The sequence below is a fragment of the Nipponia nippon genome, unplaced genomic scaffold, assembly GCF_047370975.1.
Source record: "Nipponia nippon isolate SJK-2023a ecotype South Korea unplaced genomic scaffold, ASM4737097v1 scaffold_3, whole genome shotgun sequence".
NCBI classification, from domain to species: Eukaryota; Metazoa; Chordata; class Aves; order Pelecaniformes; family Threskiornithidae; genus Nipponia; species Nipponia nippon.
The window spans coordinates 49,731,346-49,756,445 of record NW_028262347.1 but is presented as its reverse complement, the minus strand read 5'-3'; the positions used below and the strand labels follow the sequence as shown (position 1 = coordinate 49,756,445).

The 25,100-nt window shown below is 37.4% G+C and overlaps 1 protein-coding gene across 1 annotated transcript; it reads left to right on the top strand.

Moving 5' to 3' along the window:
- Window positions 1-12,066: 12,066 nt before the first annotated feature.
- Window positions 12,067-23,622, top strand: LUM (lumican). The gene is made up of 3 exons (XM_009463922.2): window positions 12,067-12,372; window positions 15,470-16,366; window positions 22,563-23,622. Exons 2-3 carry the CDS (start codon window positions 15,490-15,492, stop codon window positions 22,715-22,717), a joined length of 1,032 nt encoding a protein of 343 aa, XP_009462197.1. The 5' UTR covers window positions 12,067-12,372; window positions 15,470-15,489; the 3' UTR covers window positions 22,718-23,622.
- Window positions 23,623-25,100: the final 1,478 nt, after the last annotated feature.

Below are 25,100 nucleotides of genomic sequence, written 5' to 3'. Positions count from 1 at the left end.
GAGCCACTGCATGTGAAGGTTTCAGGGAGATAGAGAAGATTGTGTGAATTTCTGTTGAACAGATGCAGATAATTGGATTGTTCTGGAAAAAGGTTAAGTAGTTAGGCTTCTTACTGATGTCACAGGAGTAAATTACTGTGAAATGGTAATATTTCCTTTGAACTTCCTTGTCAGAATTCTGACGCACAGGACTGTTGTTTTCCCTACATCTTAGGCAGTGGGAATGTGCTCACACTATGGAAAAATACAGCTGCACAATGATTTTAGATTATTCTGCAGAGCTGAAAAAGAAAGATAGTAGGAATAGGAATTGGAGAAGACATTTACCAAAGCTTTGCCCTACAGAGGAGGAAGCTGAGGATGCTTCCCAACTCCCTCCATCCTCCCTCACAGTTCAAGTGAGAGAGAGGAGATAAAAGAGTTTTCTAGCCACTTGGCTACCTCACAGACTGGGCTGGTATGAGGGCATGTGTGGTAGTACATGAACATATGTAAACCTCATGAAGGTCGAAGCAATCCCAGTATCAGTATAGACTGGGTGATGAATGGATTGAGATCAGCCCTGCAGAGAAGGACTTTGGGATGCTGGTGGATGAAAAATTGGATATGAGCTGACAATGTGCACTTGCAACCCAGAAAGTCAATCACATCCTCGGCTGCATAAAAAGAAGCGTGGCCAGCAGGTCAAGGGAGGTGATTCTGCCCCTCTATGCAGCTCTCATGAGACCCCCACCTGGAGTTATGCGTCTAGTTCTGGGGTCCCCAGCACAAGAAAGAAATGGACCTGTTAGAGTGGGTCCAGAAGAGGGCCACAAGAATGGTCAGAGGGCTGGGACACCTCTCCTACGAAGAAAGGCTGAGAGAATTGGGGTTGTTCAGCATGGAGAAGAGAAGGCTCTAGGGAGACCTTATTGCAGCCTTTCAACATATAGAGGAGGCTTATAAGAAAAATGGAGAGAGACTTTTTACCAGGGCCTGTAGTGACAGGATGAGGGGCAATGGTTTTAAACTGAAAGAGGGTAGATTTAGGTTGGATATAAGGAAGACATTCTTTACATTAAGGGTGGTGAGACACTGGAACAGGTTGCCCAGAGACATTGTGGATGCCCCATCACTGAAAGTGTTGAAGAGCAGGTTGGGCAGGGCTTTAAGCAACCTGATCTAGTGAAAGATGATTCTGCTCATGGCAGGGGGATTGGACTAGGTGACCTTCAAAAGTCTCTTTCAACTCAAATCATTCTGTGATTCCACCTGCTGTACCATGGCACTGAGTACACTAGGAGGCTCCTGCTGCCATGACCATACTCTTCCAGAGCCTCTGCCTACCTAGACATCTACCACTCATTGTCCAAGGAGCTACATTTAAGCGCAGGTCCTTGTCCTTTCCCTGAGCTTACTGTTGGGGTTTAGCAAGAGAGGGCAGCTGTGCAAGGGAAGGCAATTTGGGAGCCGGCAGTTACACAAGGCAGGGCAGCAACCTCATGAGCAAGGTGCACAGTCCCACAGCACCTAATGAAGAGCAGAGCTGGTTTGGTGACTGTAACCAGGGCTGGCCAACCATCCAGTGACAGATGTCTGCTGAGGAGGCAGGTCCAAGGTCAAGCTCAGATATGAAGTCAATAAGATAATGCCAGGTACAGAACCAGGCACAGCATGCCCACAATACAGATAGGGCTGCGGGGGTTCAGCTTAAATACAGCTGCTGGTCCAATGGGTGGAGGCAGCATGGCTGGAGGTCGTGGATGAGGCTGGTCAGGGCAATCAGAGCCTGCTGATGTGCTCAGGGACTGGAACGTGGTGTGTTGTCACATACAGAGCTTGCAGAAGTCCCCAGTCACTCCAACAGCCTTTTTTGCAGGCTTGAAATGTGGGAAATAAATGAGTTCTTTCCTGAGGACACTCTCAGCTCCAAGCTTAACAGGCAGTTCAGACATAGATAAGATGACCTTTACTAGGGTAAGAGGCACACAGGCATGGAGTAAAAAGTTCAACATTGCCTGAGTGAATTAGGAGCCTAAATGCTGGAACACCTTGGAAGGCACATTTCTGAAAATGTTTTGACATGTGAATATGTGACAAGTCATTAGTGGTGGCTTTCAGGAGAAGGATATCATGTTCATTGGTAAAGCAAACACCTTCTACCCTTCACCATGCTTTGAGTCACAACATTGTAGGCTATCACCTGCACATCTGTTGCCCACTTGGTTGAAAGAACGACCCTCATGTGGGTTCCCTAGAAAAGACACCAGCCTGAGACAACACAAATCTCTGATGGGTCTGGACGTAGGGGACATGAGGATGCAGGCTCACACATGCTCAGAACCAGCCTTGTTCATTCATCAACATTTGCATGCCTCAAAAAACCCTCTTACTAAGTCCCAGAAAGGGGGAAGAGTAAACCTCAGTAGGATAGGAGAAAAGCAGGAAAGCCTCATCAAAACTCTTTTACAGAAGTTGAGGGTCTTTGTAATATGATTGACCTGTTTATAGTGTTTTCTGACACCAGGTACTCTCAGGGTTATTCAATTACTGTTGTGCTAAAAGTTCAATAATAAATGCAAAGATTTAACTGCTAAAACACAGTATAAAAACCTTCTGTTCATAAGCAAAGTTATTACAAATGTGTGATGCTCAGCTCTGGAAACAAGGTCTCATTCTGCTTTCATGAGATTGGAATAGGAGCAATGGATTTTGCTATACCACAACTGGCTAGCCATATTATCAAAGTTATCTATGGGATAGGAACATGACCTAAATTATAGTGTTGCTCACCGGTACTGCTGTAGCTAAGTTTGTGTCAGCAGTTCTATGTGAAACCAGCTTTTCCACTTAAAAATTATTACTCTGCTAAAGCTTGGAATCAGATCTTATTTCTGGAACATATTTGTTTCTCTTTTGAAAATTAAAAATAATCCATGTATCTTCTTCAAAACTTCAGTGTAAAGCAAGAGTGACATACACACACAAGCAAACACACATAAATTTTGAGAAAATGGTGAAAACAATGAAATTATAATTTGATAAAATTCAAATTATGGATCAGCTAATGTCAGCAGACCTTAGGACCTGAATATCTATTTTCTTAGTGATGGTCCAGGTTATATTCCAGAGTCTAAAGCTGCATCTTTATTATTAAGTGAAATCATGCCATTTTCCAGCTCTGGACCAACTAGCATGACTTAGCCCCATCTCAACTGTAAGGCTATTTTACCCCACGAAACAGAGTGACTTCATTTAAAGTCTCTGTTGAGAGTAGTAAATCCCAAGCCATGGCTAGGAATTGTTCAGTTCAGGTTAGAATAATGGAAAAGTCCCTTCTAATAAATTAATACTATAAAAAATGACTTGCCAGTGCCAGGGGCGCTATGTGATTTACTAGTGTAGGTAGAGCCTAAAGGGGAGGTAAGTCATCCATTTGCTTATCTACAATAATTTTAAGTGTGGTGACGTTAATATTTTGCATTGATCTACCCAAATATTGACAATGCTGTTACCTGCTTGCTATCTGAATGCTTTCCTAGTTTTTCTTCTTAGTCAGTTGTAATGCTTTGTTCAGCCCTTCATGGTGAAGTTTATCTCTGTCTTTTTATATCTTTGAACAGCTGATAACATGGAGTTCTGATCTGACTGAGAGTTTGGAGGAGTTACAATACTTGATTGCGATGTTTTACTTCCCATACCTACAATCCAAAAGAAATTACAACCCAGCATTTGAAGAGAGAAGGAAAGAAATTCCGTCTAGGTTAGCTTCATAACACTATTCCAAAAAGGTGCAGCATCTTTGAAAATGCTATTCTGTTTTGTAGCATAACATATCTGTATAAGCAAAAGTAATTTTAAATATTAAGAAAACATGAAAAAGACTACTGGGAAGCTAAAGGGATAGATGTTGATTCCAGTTTTTGTTCCAAAACAATATGCTATTTAGCAAACAGACATACATGTGTATAAATATACAGATACTTAATTATCCAAATACAATTGCTAAGTGCTTACTGAAGTCCAAAAAATACAAAAAGGTAAAGAAAAAAAGAGTCAGGCTAACTAGATGGAGGTCTAAAATCTGTGCGAGGTGAACAAGAATACTTGGAAAGTGGTGTATTCTCCCTAATCATCACAGGATGAGGGAAATGTTGGTATAGCTTGTCCCTTCTTGGGTTGGATTGAGAGCAAATTAGACCTTAAGCACTCTTGTGTCAATTCAAAATAAGCCTATGAAAGCTTGTGACGCAAAATCTCTTAAACTGTTTCTGTCCTTTCCAATGTCTATAACTTACACAATTATATATGAAATATATTGAAAAGCTTTGCTTGACTAAAACAAAAGAAAACTGTTCAGTGAGGACTCAGGTGACGATCTAATGAAAGAAGAGGACTGTCTTCTAAATGTTTATTTGACCTTTCAAAAAATTCCCTATTTTGGCTTTTTTATTATTATGTTTTTTAGAGGTGGTAAGAAAATGGAAAATACCTGTGGGGGAATAGATCATGACTGTCTCCAGGCTTGTACATCTCATTTTGCTTGGCTCGATTTCTGTGGTATTTCTTTGCAGACATCGTGCTGAATACTCAGCTAAGAGAAGTCTACAGAGAATATTGTTGGAGAAAATACTGTTCAGACAGTTTACACAAAGTGAGGATATTACCTCACTTAGGAGACTGGCTATCTCCTGGATTGGAGCTCCAAGGGCACAATTCAGGTACCAAAACATAAGTGTCTAATGTCATTCTAGACTGCTTAGATGTGCCTGGCCTCCTGTCACTACTTCAGGACAGGACAGATCTCCTCAAGATCCTGAGTCATAGCAGCCAGTCCCACTTGGATGTGCTGTACAGTCCAGGGCATGTCAGATAGCAGTAGATGCCTTTGCATCACCAGCTGACTGAAGCCCCTTGACAACAGGCAATTGCCTAAATGCAGACACCTTGTTATTAGGCACCATGGAGTACTGTGCTTTGTCATCAGCTGCCACTTGAAAAGTGGACAGGTCTTTAAGTCCTTTCTCATAACCTAAATAGATGAGCTGGATACCTTAGAGTACCTCCAATGATACTAGATGCCCACATTTAGGTAACTGAATACTATTATGTTGTCGGTGTTAGAGCTAAATCACTCCCTAGGCTCCATAACTCTGTTTAGTAGATCCCCATTGACCATGAGGAATGCTTGGACTCCTAGCATACATATAGACACCTATGTTTGCTGTCTCCCAGGACCAAAGTATAAGATACAACATCTGAGATAATTTCTAAAAAAGGTGGTCTGCATTTCACAGAGAAGTGGAGGTAATCTTAATGAGATATAAGATGGAGTAACTTATGAAATAAATAGCTTTTCTAATGGGAAATTTTATTTCGTAAGATGTTGCTAGCAGTCCCATGCAGCCCATAATAAATCATTAGTAGAGTTTCTCAACACTGCACAATTCCTAAGACAAAAGGTATTGCATACAACATGAGGTAAATCCACTCTGGACCTCCTTATGATGAATAAAGACAAGTTAATCACTGGATTGGAATCTGGTGGTTGACAAAGCTGGCCATTTAATATGGTCAAAAGCATATTTCCAGCCAGTATTTCAGAGGAGCTCAATGTCCCCACACAGGAAAAGGATGAGCAAATTTTTCTGGGAGGAAAAACTTAGAAGAAAAATAAGAATACTTATACTCAAAAAGAATTTAAGAGATTGCCCTCAAATACTTCCCCCCCCCCCCCGATTTTACAACCAAAAAAGGCCAATTTTAGCCATAAGCTTGCTTGTTTCAGTAGAAAAGTGAAATGCAATCAGAAGTGAAAAAAAAAAATTAAAAGTATAAGACATGAAGAATGAGGAAATATAAAGTATATATAATAGTGTCTCTGTACATATTAGTAATAAGGCAAAAATAAAACTGGGTTGCATTGAAGATATCAGTGACAAATCCACAGATAGCATGGCTGAAGACAGTTGGAAGAAGCTGAAGTTTATGATGAGGAAAATAAATTCTAGTAATGTTATAGAACCACAACTAAAGAGACACAAAACAATGGGTAGAAATTAAATATGTAAAAAAAAAAATCAGTAAACATTGTTTGTCTGCATTTGGAAAGGAGTAGACTGACGTACTTTAATCAGACCAAGGTACTTTTCTCATATGAAGACTATAATGTTCTTTCTAAAGGGAAAAAACTAAATTATATTTGTTAGTGATAAATACTTTTAAATTGGGTTATCATAATAATTTGTATTTAAATGTCTTAGGAAGTCATGTAAGAGATCTTTGGTTCATTTACAGTTCATTTTCATGAGCCTGGGAATACCAGAACACCAGTGTATTGTTACTGTTCGTGGACTACAAATAGGTCAATACTATACCTCAAGGCTATGAACCTGCCATCAATCCCAGGAAAAATAATGTAAAAATATGACACAGCATTCAGTTGGTAATGAATTAAGTGACAACTAATGTCAGAATAAATACTAATAGATAACTAATGATATAATAGATATTATTAAGCAAGCCTTTACTTGCTCATGAGGTTGTAAATTTGGTGGATAACAGGGTCTTCTGTAGTAGCAGTAGATTTTTCCAAGGTGTTTCATTTTAAAAATGACAATGAGTGGTACTTTAAAAAACTGCACATTAAGTGGCTCCCAAACTGTCCCATCTTCATGGCAAATTTATCATCAAGTGGATATGTTCCTATGTGCTGGTTGTCTGGACATAATGTTCAAAGCTATGGGGTATAGGGCTGCACACCAGACTGCTGCTTTCTACATAGAATCATAGAATATCTTGAGTTAGAAGGGACCCATAAGGATCATCGAGTCCAACTCCCTGCTCCTCGCAGGACTACCTAAAACTAAACCATATAGAACTGTACTGCTGTATTACTTCAGGCAAAGGGTTGCAGTTATAGGAATTCACTGGGAGACAGTGAATGCATGAAGCAGCAAACTAGCCTTGCAGGAGGCAGCAGTTCCTACTCCCACTGAGGTCTTGTAGAGCAGACTGTCCCAGCAGCTGCTGCCCACTGCAGCTGCACACACAAACAGAAGCAGCGACCTCCCAAAGACCTCACCATACACCCTGAGAGCTGGAAGCTACTGTTTCTGTACCAGCTGGCAACCGTGTCGAGCTCATGAGCCTAAAGTTTTCTCGTGTTTTTGCTTCAAGGAGAAACAGAAGACAACTGATGTACTGAGTGGGGATGCCCTGGGTCTCAGATAACTGAGCAAACCCTCCCTCCTACCAGCCTGGGAACTAGCCCGGGAACCAGCCCTCTACTTCTGGGTGCTGCCTGCAAGTACACATTAGCAGACACAAGGATGAAAACTGTGGTAAATAAGTCTTACTCAACTGGCAGTCTAAGTCATGTCGGCTGCTACCTGAAGATGCAACCCTCTGCCAACAGATGGGAAAGTGCTGAGTGCCCATCATCACCTGCCAGATCCTGAAACCAGCCTGGACAAAAATTGACAGATTTTTGCACCAAACTAGAAAACTCCCGAACTTTTCATATCTTAGATCATGCTTATATGTTGTCTGGAGCATAAGTAGGCAAAGGTGTTTTGTTGAACTGAGTACAGCTGTAACAGGATGAAGTTTAATGGTTTGTGTTATACAGCAGGTCAGCATAGATAATGCAACATTCCTTCTAACCTTAAACAGTAGTGATCTGAAAGCAGACACACATTGCTAATGCTTAGATTACGGGAAGATGTTTAGCACCCAATGATTTTCAAAGGAGGTCTATGTTGATATAACATTAGTATATACAAACAGTAAGCAGTGAGCTAGCCAAGTTTGCCAAGTCCACCTCTTTCTTTTCCTATAAATTATCTGTGCTGCTTAAAATACAGAGCTGCTACTATAATTTTTACCTGTAAGCACAACTTTCCCACAAATTCAACAACTCCTTGAGATCCTCTTACATTCTTTACATTAGGAATCATTTGAATTGGTTCATGTTCCAGGGCCACGTGACTTTCTTTTACACATAGATAAGCACATTTTAAATGCTATAACACAATGTGTATATATATATATATATATATATATATATATATGAATCTGTTTTAAAAACAGCATCTTGCCTTCATCTGTGCAGTTCTTATCATAAAAGAATCAAGCTTTGAATCAAGTCAAAAGAATTTTGCCATTGACAATTTGAATCAAATTAAGTGCAGTCTAGTACAAAAACACTCTGAAAAGCAATGGAGAGGAGGCTAACAGTACTAGAATATGGACATTGTCAAGTTTGAAGCAAAACAGTGAGCAATTTTTCAGAATGACAAAAACAAAGATTCATGCTCAACTAAAATATCTGTTGCGGTCTGCTAATAGGTTGTACCACTATTACCATTTTTGTAAATTTCCAAAGCTGCTATTTCCTTTTTAGGAGAAAGGAAAAAAAGGATTTGGATCACCACAAATTTTGTAATGCTTATAGTATGTACTCTGACACTTTCCGTTTAACATGCAAGTGCAGTGTAGAGGCTGAACAAATAAAAATTCAATTTGGAGGAATGGAAGTTTTCAGATGAAAAAATAATAAGCACCTACAACCTTCAGAATCTGGAACTGAATTGTTTTTAGTGGAACTCATTTGATATGAGTCAGCCTTAAGTAATATTTTCAAAATGCTGCAAGACTTCACAAAAACATTTAACTAATTATTACTGGCGATTTGAGTCAATATCATATTTTTATTTATTCACTATATATAGGCTAACAGCCTATATATTCACTACTTAGAGACATGGAAAACCATGCATAAACAGTACACTACCTCTTTATAATTGAGTCGCTTGCTGTATGGTGTCCATGGAATGGCCTTTTCCCTTAATAGAGATTTCTTTACCTTCTGCTGCAGGTAGCCAACTAAAATGAACTAGCCTTCATTTCACCTTGAGAGTAATATTTAACTTAAATTATGAGTGATCAGTGCAAAAACTCGCTACTCATTTTATGTGGCAATGTGAAAAGTTCGACAAGCACTTTTTCTGGGGCTCTATGTTCCTATGACCCAGATATCCTACTTATAATTTTGGGCACCCAAGTCTCTTGGTTCTTAGGGTACACATCTGTGTACCAGATGTGTACACAGGTTTATGACTAAAAGGAAGCAGTTGGTTTAGATAACATCTATTAGGTTTTAGTAACTTGAGTCTTTTGGGAAAAAGGGGATTAAAAGCAAACAGATTGGAAGGCGTTTCCATTTATGCAGAAGTGTGTAGAAGTTATAAAGAAGATAGTTTTACAGGAGAGAAAAGGCAGAAAGGATACCACTGATGAGTGAAGAGAGAAAATAGTGACACTGTAACTCAACAATATTTGAAGGCTAGATCTCACCCACTGCAAAGTGATACACTTGCAGCAAGCTCTACTTTCAGATTCTTTCACTAAAACCTACCAGACTTCTTGGCAATCTCCAGCCATGAAAATATGAATTAACAAGAAAGGAGCAGAGTTGCTGTAAAGGTGAAATATCAATATGTCCTGACATTATCAGGTGTGAAGCATATTCATAACTGTTTTTCAACTTAGATGTCATAGGTGAATTTACACATTATTTTGTGTATTCTTTGGAAATTAGCTTGACTGTGTTCACATGCCATTTAATGACTTCTGAGCGCTACCAACAAAAAAAAACCCCAAAACACAAAATAGGGCCAGAAAGAAGAAATCACCCACCCATTTTCCCACCCTTTGCTGCAGAAGAAGCCATACCTCCATTTACCTCCATTTGCTGGGCTTTAGTCCCTACCTGCTCTCCCAAACAAAGGTTTGTCAGGTGAGTTCTTCATAAGTCAGAATGGTAAGATTAAGAAAGCATATAAAATTATGCTGAAGGGACAGTATTAAGTAACAGAGTGGAGAGATGGCAAAAATCTTATTAAAGAAAAGAGAAAATCTATTGTTTTATGTCTTATCCTTGGAAGGCATGTGATTCTTCATCTTGACTGTGCAATTTATATAGCTAATTTAAAACAGTCAATAAGATGAGAACTATATGAATGACAAAATCTCAGCTGAACTTTGTATGACCCAAGTTTTTACCATATGTTAATTGCAAAATATCATCACATTTGTTTAATAAGATTTTTCTACAAGTTATGAAGATATGTACGCTTTGTATTTCTGTTAATAGAATGAGAAAAGGGATTTATACTGGACCTACAGAAATCAATGTAATAAACAACTGGTGCGTAAATATAACTGTGCCAAAAACATGTTAAGCCTGCACTATATTGTATTTGCAGCCGATGTATAATTCTATTTGTACGGCAAATGTAAAACTACATCTATTAGTGAGAGATCAAAATATGTATTAATTTATTATAATGTTGAGCTTGTCCTTAAAAACAAATCATTAACCAGAGAAAACACAACTAGTGCCTTTCCCATGAGTTTTAAAATTCTCTTTACAAACATTATGCTCCATTGCTCAGCTTGCTATACCTTCTTCCACAGAGCAAACCTCAGTATTGCCTTACAAGGGCATCTCTTTCTGTATTTGTCTATTCTTTATTCCAATTATCTTTTGCTGAATGCTCCTGCTTGACGCCCCATTTGCAGTCAAGGCTACAGTTTGGGTTTTCCTTGGTCAGCTGAAACTAATGAAGTAATTTTCAGATAAGTATCATACTATGCATGAGAAACTCCATCTGGTCTCTGTCCACAAACAGAACAGCAGCAGCTTTGTCCACTTCTACATTTCTAGTTCTGATACCATGCACACTTCTTCACCTAACTTAGCTTAATTCACTATCATAATCCCATTGCTTCACATTCACTTATTTGCATCATGCAAATAGTAATGTAGTTATGATCTGTCATCAGCATCTGTTTCCTAATGTGTAAATGGTTCTCTCATGCCAGGGAGACAGGCATGATGTCAGAACATCAAAAGAGTAACATTCACTCCCTGTGGGCTGCACTGGCACTTAGCCCTCTGTCTTGAGCAAATTTGTTTGCTAAGTGTGTTATTGCAGAAGCACAGAGGTCTGTAATCATTTGGCATCTTTCTTGTTCTCGGTGAAGGGCGCTGAATTATGCCAGGCCTTTCCCCACTCCCAGTAACCTGCACTGGCATGGAGGCCCAGATGCGTCAGCAGCAGAATTTGGGAGAAGCCCCCCATCCAGGCTCCTCTTCTTCAGGAAGCTGCAGGGATTCACCAGCCCAGCCACATCCTGTACCATGACTTTTCATAAAGATAGCCAGTTGATAACAGACAAGAAACTTGATCCTTACCCACAACAATTAAACATGAGACATTTGAAAATAGCTTGTGCATGCTTTCTATATGCACATTTCACATTTGCCTCCATCCAACTTTATAAGAAAGAGCTTACACCTCATAAAAAGGGAAGACATCAACCATTTAGAGATAAAGGAAGGTTCTTATGGAAATATTAAGACCCACTTTAAACAGTTACTGTCTTAGTGCATTATTTTTTGGCATTGCCTGGTGAAAATAACATCTCATCCAAGCCTTAAGATGCATTCTTGAACTACATCCATGGAATAAGAAACAGACAACGTAAAGCTGAGTAGTTCCAGATTCTGAAAAGCAGGAGAAAGCTGTAAGTGCAAAAATGAACAAATGTATGAAGTGAGTTTACAGTAACTGCTGAAAAACCATTTCTGGGATGTGTTTTTATTAAACAAACATGCATTCAATCACCAAAGTAAATCTCCAGACCAAGTAAATTCCAATGCTTTGCAGAAGAAACTTTGAACTCAGTATTTAATGTTGTGGAAAAGGTTATAATTCAAAGATAACCATGCATCTTTGGTTCTGATCCTCAAGCTAAAACTTTTATTAAGGATATTTTACTGTGGACATAAGATAGTTAAATAAAAAGGCAGAAAAATGAATGAGTCACTTGGCTGAAGAAGCACAGCGGCATTGAGGTCTGAGCACTATTTGTTAGCTCATGTCTAGCAGTATAAAATAAGTTGGAAAACAAAAGTCTGTTTGTAATTTGTTTTATAATCGAAAATGTTTTCCCTCTAAAACACAAAAATTCCTTGTATAAGGCTATGGCTAGTGGTCTAAACTTTCTCAGGTTTGTGAAACACTGATCGTTCTCTCGTCCCACAGGAATAACAGATGGGTTGTCCTTGTACAAAATATGGTATCCACCTGCACTTCATTAGAGATCTGCATTTTAGTACATGCCACACCACAAGATCACCATGATGACATAGCAGCTTCAGAGAACAGCGTGACTAGGGCTTTTTTTTTTTTTTTTTTTTCTCTTGTAACACAGAGGATCTGGCAGGCTTTTACCTCCTGACACTGTTTACAGCATATATTGGTCGATACAGTCCCTTATTGCATCTGCTCTGGGAATTAAGGAAAGCAGCTTCAAGGCAATAAGGTAAGTGCTTGCTGCATGTTTTAACCGTAATGTTCAGCTATTTAAATGTAGCTGTAATGGGAATGTGAAAACATGTAAGGATAAGTTTGCCAATTTGTAAATTGAACACAAATCAACAGTTGCTTAGTGGATTTGCTTTCTCAGTTTCCTTAAAACAACCTCACATATTTTGTGCATCAGTGTTGCACTTTTTTACAGTCTGTTTTGTTCTACTTCAAAAGAAGAGCTGATGTACAGTACAAATAAATTTGTAAGACTACTCACTGCTTACTTATTCATTCATAATCTATTAGTAAGAGCTGCACAGACTCCATTTGTTAAATCGTTTTTCTCCATTTTACAAAAAGATAAGGTACCCTGATATTTAAATAATTAATCAAGTAAACAATGAGAGGAAAATTATAGGTATTTTGAAATTTTTAGTTAATTTTAAAGCACATTTTAAATATACTATTGAAACTTCTTAAAATTAAATCTTTTGCAAACAGTGTAAGATTTTATGCTGCAGAATTAAGGTATATTTAGTTTAAGGCTGATTGAATGTTAAATTTATATTTATTTTGTTTCACAACAACTTTAGAATTAAGGTAGTACAGACTAGCTCCAAAATAGTAGTAAGCATTTTTCCAAAATCATGGATTTGCCATTTAGTATGTTTTGGCAAGCTGCCTGAGCAACTTCACAAATATTTTCACAGGTATTTTACAACATAACTGGTTAGAACAAACACAGGCAATTAGTTCAAGCATGCTTATGTTATAACATAAACGTCTAAGAATGTATTCTGATTTTATCTTTTGGATTCGTATAGTTTGGTGCAACAAACAAGCATGTGTACACAATCTATTTACCTTTTACACTTCTGACATAGAAGCTTCTAGATACGTGAATGAGAAATCCATGAATAAGTTAACTACACCACATATATACTTTACTGTGCTATTTTATGTCACACACATGCTCATATGCCCTTGCACTACAGAATTGTCACCTATGTTTTAAAATGTTGTTGATAAAATAATTCAAAACACTTGCTATCTAACTTTTAAAATTATTTCCAGGGTTCTGCAGAGCAGTTAAACATTGTGTACTATTTAAAAGGACTGTCAGCCTATGCTATCAATAATGAAATTTAGCATTACAAATATATTTTGAAACTAGAACAACAATAGAATTTGGATTTAAAATAGGATGTTTATGCTACTTTATCAGTAAGACATGATGAATGTGTGTAAAAATGTCACTGTAAGGCCAAAGAGTGTAGTCCAAGAAGTTCATTACACTCTCTCTTATACTTTGAATACAGAAGCAGTTAGTCCCCCATCCTTAATGTTTAGTACCTGAACAGGACCAGATTTTGAGCTGAATTGTGTCACTGTAGTGTCTTGGCTTTCAGAGGAGCTGTACTGATTTATACCAGCAGGGGACTGAAGGTTGAGTTTGCATGTTCTCATGCAGTAATGAAGAACAGACAAAGGAAATTACATTGATAACTCATATTTCAATGATTGCTCTATACTATGGTTTGTATTTAGATAAATGTGATAGGACCAACACCATGGAAAAGATATGCAATTGTCCTCCTTATTCAGGGGACAGCAGCTGAATATCTAGCAGAGGGACTTTGTGGGTGATTGGAGATAACATGAACACATTTTTAAAAAAAATTTCATGCTGTACAGCATGAGATCAATAGGCCCTGCCTAGAGGTACTTTAGTTGAGATTACTAGCTGACTAGAATGTGATGTGGCTTTTATCAAGTCAATAAAAGCAAAGAAATTTAAAATTAGGGAAGACTTTCTAGCTATGGCCCTGCATTTTAACACTGGGTACTCTGTGTAACACTAAACAATGCCAATAGCAAGACTAACTTAGTCTGCTGGACGATTGCCCAGATCTGAGATCAATGTCTGGTGGTCTGTTTACAGGCTTCACATACTTTCTGAAATTACTTGAGAATAAGAAGGTTCTAAGGATTTTCTTAATTGTCTCACTCTCTGAACAGTAGTTAAGTACACTGAGCCTTGTCTTTTACTGTTGAAAATCAAAGTAAGCTCACTGACTTCAGTGATGCTAGACCCACTTTTCCAATACAATGTCTATCTAGGTAGTAAGAAATAAAAGCAAGATACTTATCTTCACAGATTAGCATCTCATGGAGTATCTGATGAGAAAGGAATGCCCTTAAAAAGTAAGGTGAGACCACTCATATTGGATCACAGCAAAACATCCCCAAGGACACTGAAAGTCCTTTTACTGTATGTGAGCTGGAAGACCAACTATGTGAAGCCAGTGCTTTATTATTCTATTGATTTAGAATGGTCATACAATGTAATCAATACATTTATTATTATATATAGAATTTGCAAGAACATTTGCACTTTCTGAAATTCAGTCCTTTCAGATCCACTGTAGAACCATATTAGATAGAGTATACTTGTGCACACATATGCAGTGCTGGTTGTTTGACATGTCCCAGAGAATATGCTATATATGTCTATTAGTTTGTTATTTAGGTGAATATAAAACTTAGTGGATCATGCTTTACTGGATATGATCCATGAGAAGAAGATATTTCAAACTATAGGCATCTTAACAACACACTATACAGCAGATCGTTACCCTCAGTTTGTAACTTCTCTGGCTCTTTCAAACTTAAGTCAAATTGCCACATGTTGTTTTGATAGGAGGCAATTCAGTATATTAGGAATGCTTGATAGAATTTAAATGGCAGAACTGCCTCTGAACATGGCCTTCAGCAAAACTGAAAGCTCTTCTCTGCCAAGTTCAAAAAACTTGGACTTTATCATCGTTCTTGTGACTTAATGAATGAATGCAGGAAGATATAAAGAATGTTTTACTTACAACAGCAGAATGGCCTACAATTTTGCATTACAAAGGCAGATTATAACAAGACAAGGACTGTAGCAATGCAATACTAACAAACTAATACATTTTCTCTTAATAAATAGCTTTAAACAGGAAGTCTAAATTAATTAGTTTTTAATTGTAATCTTTATGTGGTAAAATTTCAAATATTGCTGAAAGAGAGAAAAAATTAAAGTTACAACTTCTTTATTCCCTTTTACCATACAGGGACAAGACACATTGCAAAGATGACTTTAAACTCCCTACATGTCTTTCTGTTATTGATTAGTGGCATTTTTTGCCAATATATGTATGGTCCTGCAGATGATTACGGTTATGATCCTTTTGGGCCATCCTCAGCATTCTGTGCCCCAGAATGTAATTGTCCTTTAAGCTACCCTACTGCCATGTATTGTGACAATCTTAAATTGAAAACCATTCCGATTGTACCAAGTGGAATAAAATACCTTTATCTTCGAAACAATATGATTGAGGGCATTGAAGAGAACACGTTTGATAATGTAACAGACCTACAGTGGCTGATCCTAGATCACAACCATTTGGAAAATTCAAAAATTAAGGGAAGAGTCTTCTCTAAACTAAAACATCTGAAGAAACTTCACATTAACTACAACAATTTGACTGAAGCTGTTGGACCACTCCCCAAGACTCTGGATGACCTGCAATTAAGTCATAACAAGATCACAAAAGTCAATCCTGGTGCACTTGAGGGACTGGTGAATCTGACTGTCATTCACCTCCAGAACAACCAGCTGAAAGCAGATTCTATTTCTGGAGCTTTTAAAGGCCTGAATTCACTTTTGTATCTTGACTTAAGCTTCAATCGACTTACAAAGCTACCGACAGGACTCCCTCACTCCTTACTCATGCTGTATTTTGATAATAACCAAATCTCCAATATTCCTGATGAATACTTCCAAGGTTTTAAAACCCTGCAATATTTACGCTTGTCCCACAATAAATTAACAGATTCCGGAATACCAGGCAACGTCTTCAATATCACATCACTGGTTGAGTTAGATCTCTCCTTCAATCAGCTGAAGAGCATTCCAACCGTCAGTGAGAACCTTGAAAACTTCTACCTCCAAGTCAACAAAATTAACAGTGAGTTAAATTTGCATATTTTCAATATTATTTACCACAGTCATGACACTGATGGTCAACGCAAGTATCTGAAAGGGTAGATCAACCAGTCTGAAGAAATGGTACTGGTTAGACTGTTAGCACACTGACATTTCTCTGACTGTTGTCCACATTAATGTTAAAAGACAGACATTTATCTGATAGGTACTCAAATTAACCTTAAACACAGAAATTTCTGTTTTCGTACTAATGTGGCTATTATTGGCCAAATTCTCATCTTACGTAAATTGGAGTAACTCCATAGAAGCTAATGGAGTTGACTTATACAATTGAAGAAAACAACAGTGGGAAAAGTTAAATCAGTGTGGAAGATGTTTGGAATTCATAAGTCAGCAAAAAGAGACAGATATCAGCTGAGCATCTGACTATTGTATGTGTAACTTTTCAGAAGGCTGGTAGTGAAAGTGCTGGAGGGAAGAGAGAGGGAGAAGACAACAAATTCATAGGGTATCAGGCACAGGGCACAGTGAAAAAGACAGAACAAAGTAGCTGCTTTTTTCTCTTTCCTCCCTTCTTTCATGCAGTATCCCTCCAAACCCATCTTGGAATCTGAAGATCTGCCTGTGTTGTTTCTTCTTTTCATTCCCATTTCCCAGGTTGTATGATCAGGTGGCAAGCTTGTCTCCATTCAAGCATGATTTGAAAAAATGTTCCTTCTGAAGTCAATAAATGTCACACCTTGCATGAGATCATGGAGGTTTCTACTGAGACAGGGCTTTTACAAGGCTGTCTTAATCCTGGGGTGGGAAGGAGGTGCTGGAGAGCTGGAGAAGCCTCATCAACATGTCGAAGCTCTCCAGCTGCACCTCTGTCAGTGGTGGTCCCTGATGGAGAGGCAGATCTGTCAAACATAACAGTGTTTCTGCAGGAGGACTTACATCATCTTGATAGCTGGCATAAAGTAAACCATAAAACCCTCTCTTCTGTTTGCCTGCTTGTATCCATGAGGGGTTTGCGTTATCAGTGTCAGCTATTCCATACATAGCTAACTCCATACAGACGTAGCCTTTAAAGGCAAATATTTTAGTGCTGATTTTACCAGACACAGGGCAAGGCCTTTTGAAATTTTTTGTATTTACTGTGCTTCACATTTTCTTCAACATTATGATTTTTTTTTCCTATTACATCTCAGTTCCTTGTTTTGATGAGGGAAAACAATGAGTTAATGCTTCCTACCTGAGGTACCTCATACAGAGACCTGTAGACATCTATCAGATACTCTCCCTCTCCAAAAAGAGCTTACAATGATGATGGTTAATTTCTCATGAGGTATACGAGGCAATTTTCCCTGCTTAGAATGGTTGTCCTGAGGCTTCTGCAAGATACCCAGGTACCAAGTTTGCTTTCCATTCACATTTCCAAGGACTTCTGAGCAATTTTGATAACAATTTAATTTTGCAATGAAAGCTGTATTTCCAGAGTACTGGTCAGCAACAGAGGGGGATGGTGTGAGGAGTGGGTGTGCACTGGCTACTGCTGCACTGTCATTGCTACCCTATGGACTGATGTAAGAGAACTCATTTACTGGTTTTTCCTTAACCATAAAATCTAGCAGACTTCAATAACAAATTTTCTTGATCATCTAATTTCACAGGCATAATATTGTGTTCTCTAAGACGTTAATTGACAGCGTGGGACAAAATTTAGTTAGCAATAAGCATTTCAATTTAATGAAGTACCAGATACAGGGTGATCAAAGCCTTTGCAGTTCACTATTCATTACACCTGACCTACAGCTGTGAGTGCTTAGACTTAGCTTAAAGTTTTCACTTATACTGAAACCTAACATAAATAAATTTCTCCAGAGTTCTTCATTTGCTACTGTCTCCCTTTTTCTCAGGTACCTTTAGGCTACCAGTTAACATTTATATTTGTCTAAGGAAGTGTAATCTGGTTCCAATCCTTTTGATATTACCAGAAAGAAATGAAATATTTCTCTAAATTATTGTCCGTGAGTTTCATCCTGGGCTTGTTACTATTATGCATTGCTATACATAAAAAATTACCTGTTTGAGAAAAATCCTCATTTGAGTGACTGAGTTTTTTGAACAAGAGTTGATGAATATATACATAAAAAAAATTGTAGCAGAATTGGCTCACTTTAGTATGTTTTGCCTTCATCTGTGATATGAGGAGCAGTGGGCAAAGTGGATAGCAACTGGAAGGAAGACAAATTCAGAGTAACTCCTCTGATCTCTTGCTAATAAATTGAAACATATCTATTATAGTGAATGTAAGTTAGCTATCAACTCTATGCTCTATCTACTGTACTTGATGCTAGTTGGATCTCCAAGCTAGCATAGGACCATGGAAGGTTTATTAAAGCCTTTGCTTTCTCCATACCTCAAACCTAAACTGTAACTTCTAAATGGATTTTTTTTTTAATATTTATTATTAGTAGTAATTTAAGGGTAGAATTTTCTGTTTAATAACAACAGTGGTTTGCTACCATGCTTTAAGATGCCATTAGGATTTTTATATATATACATACACTTGTTTTACAGACTCCTCAAGGCAAAAAGAAACTCTGCAGGATGGAAAAAAGTACAGGAATCAAAGAGGTTCAGTGATAGAAGAGGGTCCAAAGGCAGACTTCTCCATATTTCATTTGTACTTGTAAAAGATTAAGGAGAGAATTGTTGTTTCCACATGAAACCCCAGCAAGAAGATACCATATGAATGGAGTATAACAAGGGGAAATGTGCAAATGTTCCAGAGGACAGTTAAGGGTCCACATACTGTGCTCCAGTCCATCGGCTGGATCAGTACCTGTACTATAGTTGTACTTATTCTAAACATAGTTAGCGGAGGTACTTTATGGTCTTTTATCTGGCTCACTCCACCAATCCAAAAATGTTTTTTTTTTTACAATGGCCTGTGTAGAAATGACTCAGATATGATTACTCTGGGACCACAGACCAGCAAAGATGACTATGGGACTTCAGATCCCATTAGGATTGCCCACTGTATTGCATGACTGAACAAGGAATCTTTGCACAGTTAATCTTCCTCTCAGCAAAAGGCTGCTTACACTCCTTATGTACAAGGGATATACTCTCACCTAGCGTATAGTAAAAAAAATTCTCTCTAAAAAATAAGTGTTTCTGTGCTCCCATTTTGCTCTATAGGTATGAAGAAGAGAGGAGAAGAGAGGAGAGGACATTCCTGTTCTTGATTTGTTTTTTTGTTTTTTGTGTTTTTTTTTTTTTTCCCCAGATATTTCAAATATTCAGGTAGTTTGTTAGAATATCAGAATTTCTTATGGTGACAGACACTTTTAGTGAGAAAATAATTGTTCAGATGAAAATCCAATTTTCACCCTATGCTTCTTATTCTCTCAGTGTCTGGTTCATGCAGGAATTCTGTGTTGGCAAAATATAAATGCCATACTCGTGGCAAAATTCCAGGTACACTGCCTCTGAACCTGAATATTATAAATTCAGGAATACATTTTAACACCTGCAACACTAATAAGTGTAATAAAGGAGGAAGCAAGCTACTGACATTTTATACAACAGTGCTCTAGTCTCACTGAGTGCAGTTCCCATACAGATCACATAGGTAACAGCACATCAAGTGCATTCACAAGACCCACTTATTTTCTGCTAGTGGAGACTGCAATTAGCAAACAAACATTTTTAATGTGCTTCTAACAACTGACAATTATATGAACTGTATAAAAAATTAATACCCAAATGCAAACAGTGTGCACCAAGTTTTGGAGCCAAATCCCACTGAAGTCCATGACAGAGTTCCTTTGACTTCTGTGAGGACTAGATCTGCATCTACTTCCAGAGTGATTTCAGTCTCATAGTCAGCACAGCTGAGTATTTGGGTAACACAGATAAATGTTGTGGTTTACATGCATAAAGTTTACATCCTTTGAGTAGTTCAGCGTCGACCCAACTTGCATAAGCATATCTTGTTTTGCAACCAAATGTTAGTATTTATGCTCAAAAGTAACAATACAGAAAAAACCGAATAAGTCAATTCAGAAAGGTTTAAAATGTCTGCCTTCAACAAAAATATACTTAAAATGTTGTTCCTGAATGACAAGAAAGTGGAAAAAAAAAATCTGTATTAGAATTCATGTTTATTTTAATCTTTACAAATTACGCCCAAACTATCTGAAGAAAACTGGACTTAAATAGTTAATGGTATAGCCTGTAGGCCAAGTAAATGAGTTCAAAGTCTCAGGAACTCATGTTTTCATTCAGCAAAATTCCACACAGTTCTAATCCTATAAATATCTCTCAGATTATATGATCCTAACTCACAGGAATCATCAGTTCACTTCAGCTGTTGCATTCTGAATCAGAACAGTATCAAAATTGATCAGCAAGCTTTAAATTATACTATATTACAATATGGACTGCCCAATAAATGCGCCATTAAGGATGCATTTTGTCTCTCACCCTTCCAAAAGAAGGCTGTATAACATACAAAGTCTAGGAAATTGTTTTGATTTGCTTTAATCAAATTGGTGATCAAGATTTAACATTTGAATACATTTCCTTAATCCCTACTCAAAACAACTTATTTTGCGATAGATACACAAACCTTCACACGTTCTTCAACATCATATCTCTGTGTCCAAAAATTTGCTTAAGCTCTCATGCTTTAAAGAGCTGCCTGTACAGATGGGTGTACATTTATACTTAGTTTACACAAGCCATGTTTCATCAATGGTAGCAGATTATTGTAATGCCAGTTCTGAAAGAATCCAATTGAAGTTGAAGTGGAGATATGAAAGATACTTCCTCCACTTCCTTTAGTACTACAACACGATGTAGGTCATCACATTTTCTTAGATGAGTTAAATTTTGGTCATGCAGAAAAGATATATAAGGTGATGTTTCCAAAAGTCCATGAATCACCTATGATTGGTAGTTAAAATGGCATCCGATTTTGAGAACACTGCCTTGATTTCTCAGAAATTATGAGAGCTAGCCCTTTCAACATAAAAGCAACTGAAGATACGAAATTTGTCCACATACTGGTGAATGGGTTCCTTGAAGAGCTCCCTTTAAATATTTTCTGTGTGAGTTCAGTTGATGTCAATGGCCTGAAGAAGAAAAAGCCTCTCAGACTGCTACTTTAGTAGTGATGGAGCTTTTCAATAGACTAATCCTCTGTCTGACTCAAGTTAAACACAGGTGAGAATGAAGGACCATCTTTGCAGAATTACACAATGTGGTATGCAGAGGACATCAGGTTTTTTCACATACATTCCCTCTTGAGGATAGATCTTCTCTGCATAACAGAGGTGTATAATATGTGTATGTGTGTGCCTATGTATACTGAGCACAGAATTTCTCTGCTTCACATAATTTCTAGCTTACAGTAAATAATGCTTACAAGATACAAGACATAGTTTTACATTCAAGACCTGTCTGGTGTTATGTGAACCAAATAACACTTCAACTGAATAGTGGTTATATATATCATGATATATAAATTACAATAAATATAAATATTTTTATAAATATTTTTTACATTTATACTCACCTTCTAATCCTGATGTTCTGGAAAGGTTCAACTACACCATTTGAATGTGAATCTCCTCCCCAGTCCTAATCCCAAATTTCATTTTGAAACTAGTAAATCAAAATGACACATCCAAAGTAATATTTGACACAGACACCCATTGGACTTCCTGTTCTTAAGGTTAAGGCCATATCATAGTTTCAATTTCTCCAGAAGCTTTTTATTTCCTTCAATATCTTATGTAGCATGGTTTTACATTTCCATGATATTGTACCCAGTACGATGGATTCGTCCCTCTGCATCTCAAGTTTTACTGGAGATTCTTTTTTTTTCCTTTTTTTTCTAAATGCCAGATTAGACCTCTATATAAAATCTGGAGTCTTAAATATCAAATGGGTACTGGGAGCACATAGCACTTGGAAAAACTCAGTCTTGAAATTCTGAACCTCTCACAACCAATGCAAAGAACGTCTCCTAACACAAGCCCCTCAAGTTCCAGTAAACTCATGGGGAATTACATCAGTAGTGGACATGAAAAATATTGAAAAATAGTAGAATAAATTTAAGGTCACAATTTCCAAATAAAATGTAAAAAGCAGAAAAATAATAGGTTTTTCCTATTTGTCCTTATTATTCATGCTTTTTCTTATTCATGTTCCCTTTGTTTCAGAGTTCCCATTGAGCAGCTTCTGTAAAGTTGTTGGGCCAATGACCTATTCCAGGATCACACATTTGCGCCTGGATGGAAACAATCTCACTCGGGCTGACCTGCCACAGGAGATGTACAACTGCCTTCGGGTGGCTGCTGAGATTTCACTGGAATGAGATACCTGGGAACATCCAGTTCCCGTCTAGGGGCAGTAACTACAGGAATTACATCATGATAGCTCTTTAAAATTAGGATATGCCTTAAAAAAAGTGTCAATCTGCGTATTATCCATTCTATTTGTTAATATTTAGCATGCACTTGGCAACCTTAAGGAAACGTGTGCATATTTTTACAAAGGGTTGTATTTAGAAAGCACAAGAATGACCAAATATGGTGCAAAACATGCCTTCATCTGGCTAGGTAAGTTGATGAAAAGCATTCAGCTTCATAGAAATCTATGTCCATGCATGCAGTACATGCCAGCTGGTACCAGACTTACATGGAAGTCAAGTGGGTTTCATCAGAGTGCTGAGCAGTATAGGCTAGCCTGTGTAAATACAAGATTCCTTTCAAACCAATCTTTCTTCCTTAATTACTAATGCTTTTTTCATATTGTCATCAATTACAAAGGAAAAATGATTTAACAATCTAAGAACAATTTAAAATGTATGAAAATATGTTTTCAGAGCCCATGACATTATTAAATTAATGGAATATCTGAAAGATAACAGAGAAACAAATATTTTTCAGGTTAAAAAAATGTTTACTCTTCTTTTTGTCATACTTTCATTTAAACTGTCATGGTAAGATGTTTATCCATTGCTGGTATAATTTTTATTTCAAAATAAGTCATATATACAAGTATTTTTATTCAATTACTTGCATGCTACTTTTAACCAGATTGTAGAAAATAAAACATAGCATATAGTATTTTTGTGTCCATATCATTGTCAACTATGTTTCAGTCTTTCATAAATTGAAAAAAACCTTCAGGTTAAGACAAGACAATCTAAGCTATTCTATTATTATTAAAATTTATTTTAAGGTTAAATAAACTGTTTTCTCTACTTTCAGGTTTCAATATGTTTGTAAATGTATAATTTAACATACTTCACTGCACTTGTGTTGGCCATTAAGTTGATACCTTATGGAGTTTGCAGTATGAGAGTCACAGCACTATGAAACAATGCAAATTAATTTCTGAGCATTGTTGAAAGAACAATGAAATCTCTTCAGAAGCCACAGGCAATGATCAAAATGCAGCCCTAGCTACTCAGGACAGAGAGATGGTAGCATATTCTGTCTGGGAATGAATAGTCCAAGTATTGTCAGCATCCTGGAACACACACTAAAATAAATGTGTCAGTAACTGAGAGCCATGAATGGCCTGCTTGCAAACACAGATCATCCCATGGGTACTATTTTCTTTTTAACTACTAGACTGTTAAATGCTCAAACAGAAACTCTTCTAGTTTCTATAGCAAAAGCTGAAACTATCACCTCTGGAAAAAAAAAAACCAAAAACCAAAAAACACACTATACCATTTAGTCGACACATTGCCAATTCCAGATGTTCCGCATCAATACACAATTCACAAAGAAACCTGGGACTAAAACAAAAGGAGGGATGCAGGAGACAATAGAAATATTTCCCTCCTCATTTTTGTCATTTTGGAATTCATAAGTGTTATTGCTTTTTTTATCCACATACAGGAAGGTTTGAAAGTAACCTTTTTTACAAGTAAGCTAGAATTTTCAGAGAGGAATAAAGTCTAAAGCTAGGGCTTTCTGAACACATCAGAGTGGGAATCAGTATGGAATAGCACTCAGGCATTATAACACAGGAGGAGAAGAAAGAAGTGCATTGAAAAAAACCCAAAGAATGCAAAAAGATATGGGAAACAGCATTCAACCATTTCCAGAGAGATTTTAACCCAACTGTCCCCTTCACAGGTAAATACACTAAACACTAAGACCTCTAGAGCACAAACTGATACTAAGATGTGTCACCACATAGCCGTGATCTAGCAAACAGGACAGAAATGTATTCTTCTTTTCAGTTTGTTTCAGCAAACCAGTTATCTTTATGCAAAATGAAACAGTGTGAACAGTGAGACTGAGAGCAGTTCACCTCAGGATAGATCAAAACCTGTAGATGAGAGTATTTTCTGCATACCCATATGTTGCAAATAAAGCATCCACAGATGTTCACAAGGCATTTTGAAGTTCTCTTGAAGCAATACAGTAGAATAAAGCCTCCTGTCAAAAGAGCAAACAGTACCAATGACCTCCCTCAGAAACTGAGGAACCTTCACTTTTCAATGAGCACTTGGACTACCAAGAGAAAATGTCATTTGGTAGTACATTTTCATCTTGAACAATTCTTTCCTGTGGTTCAGAAATTCCCAGTTAGTTGAGGAGAGATAACATTACACAGCTTGCTCTTCACACTATCTGTGAAATAACTAGAACATGAGATCCTTCTGCTAAAGGAGAAATTGGACACTGTACCTCTTTGCTTTCATATTGTGATACACAGAAGCACAGGTTTCTGCTTCT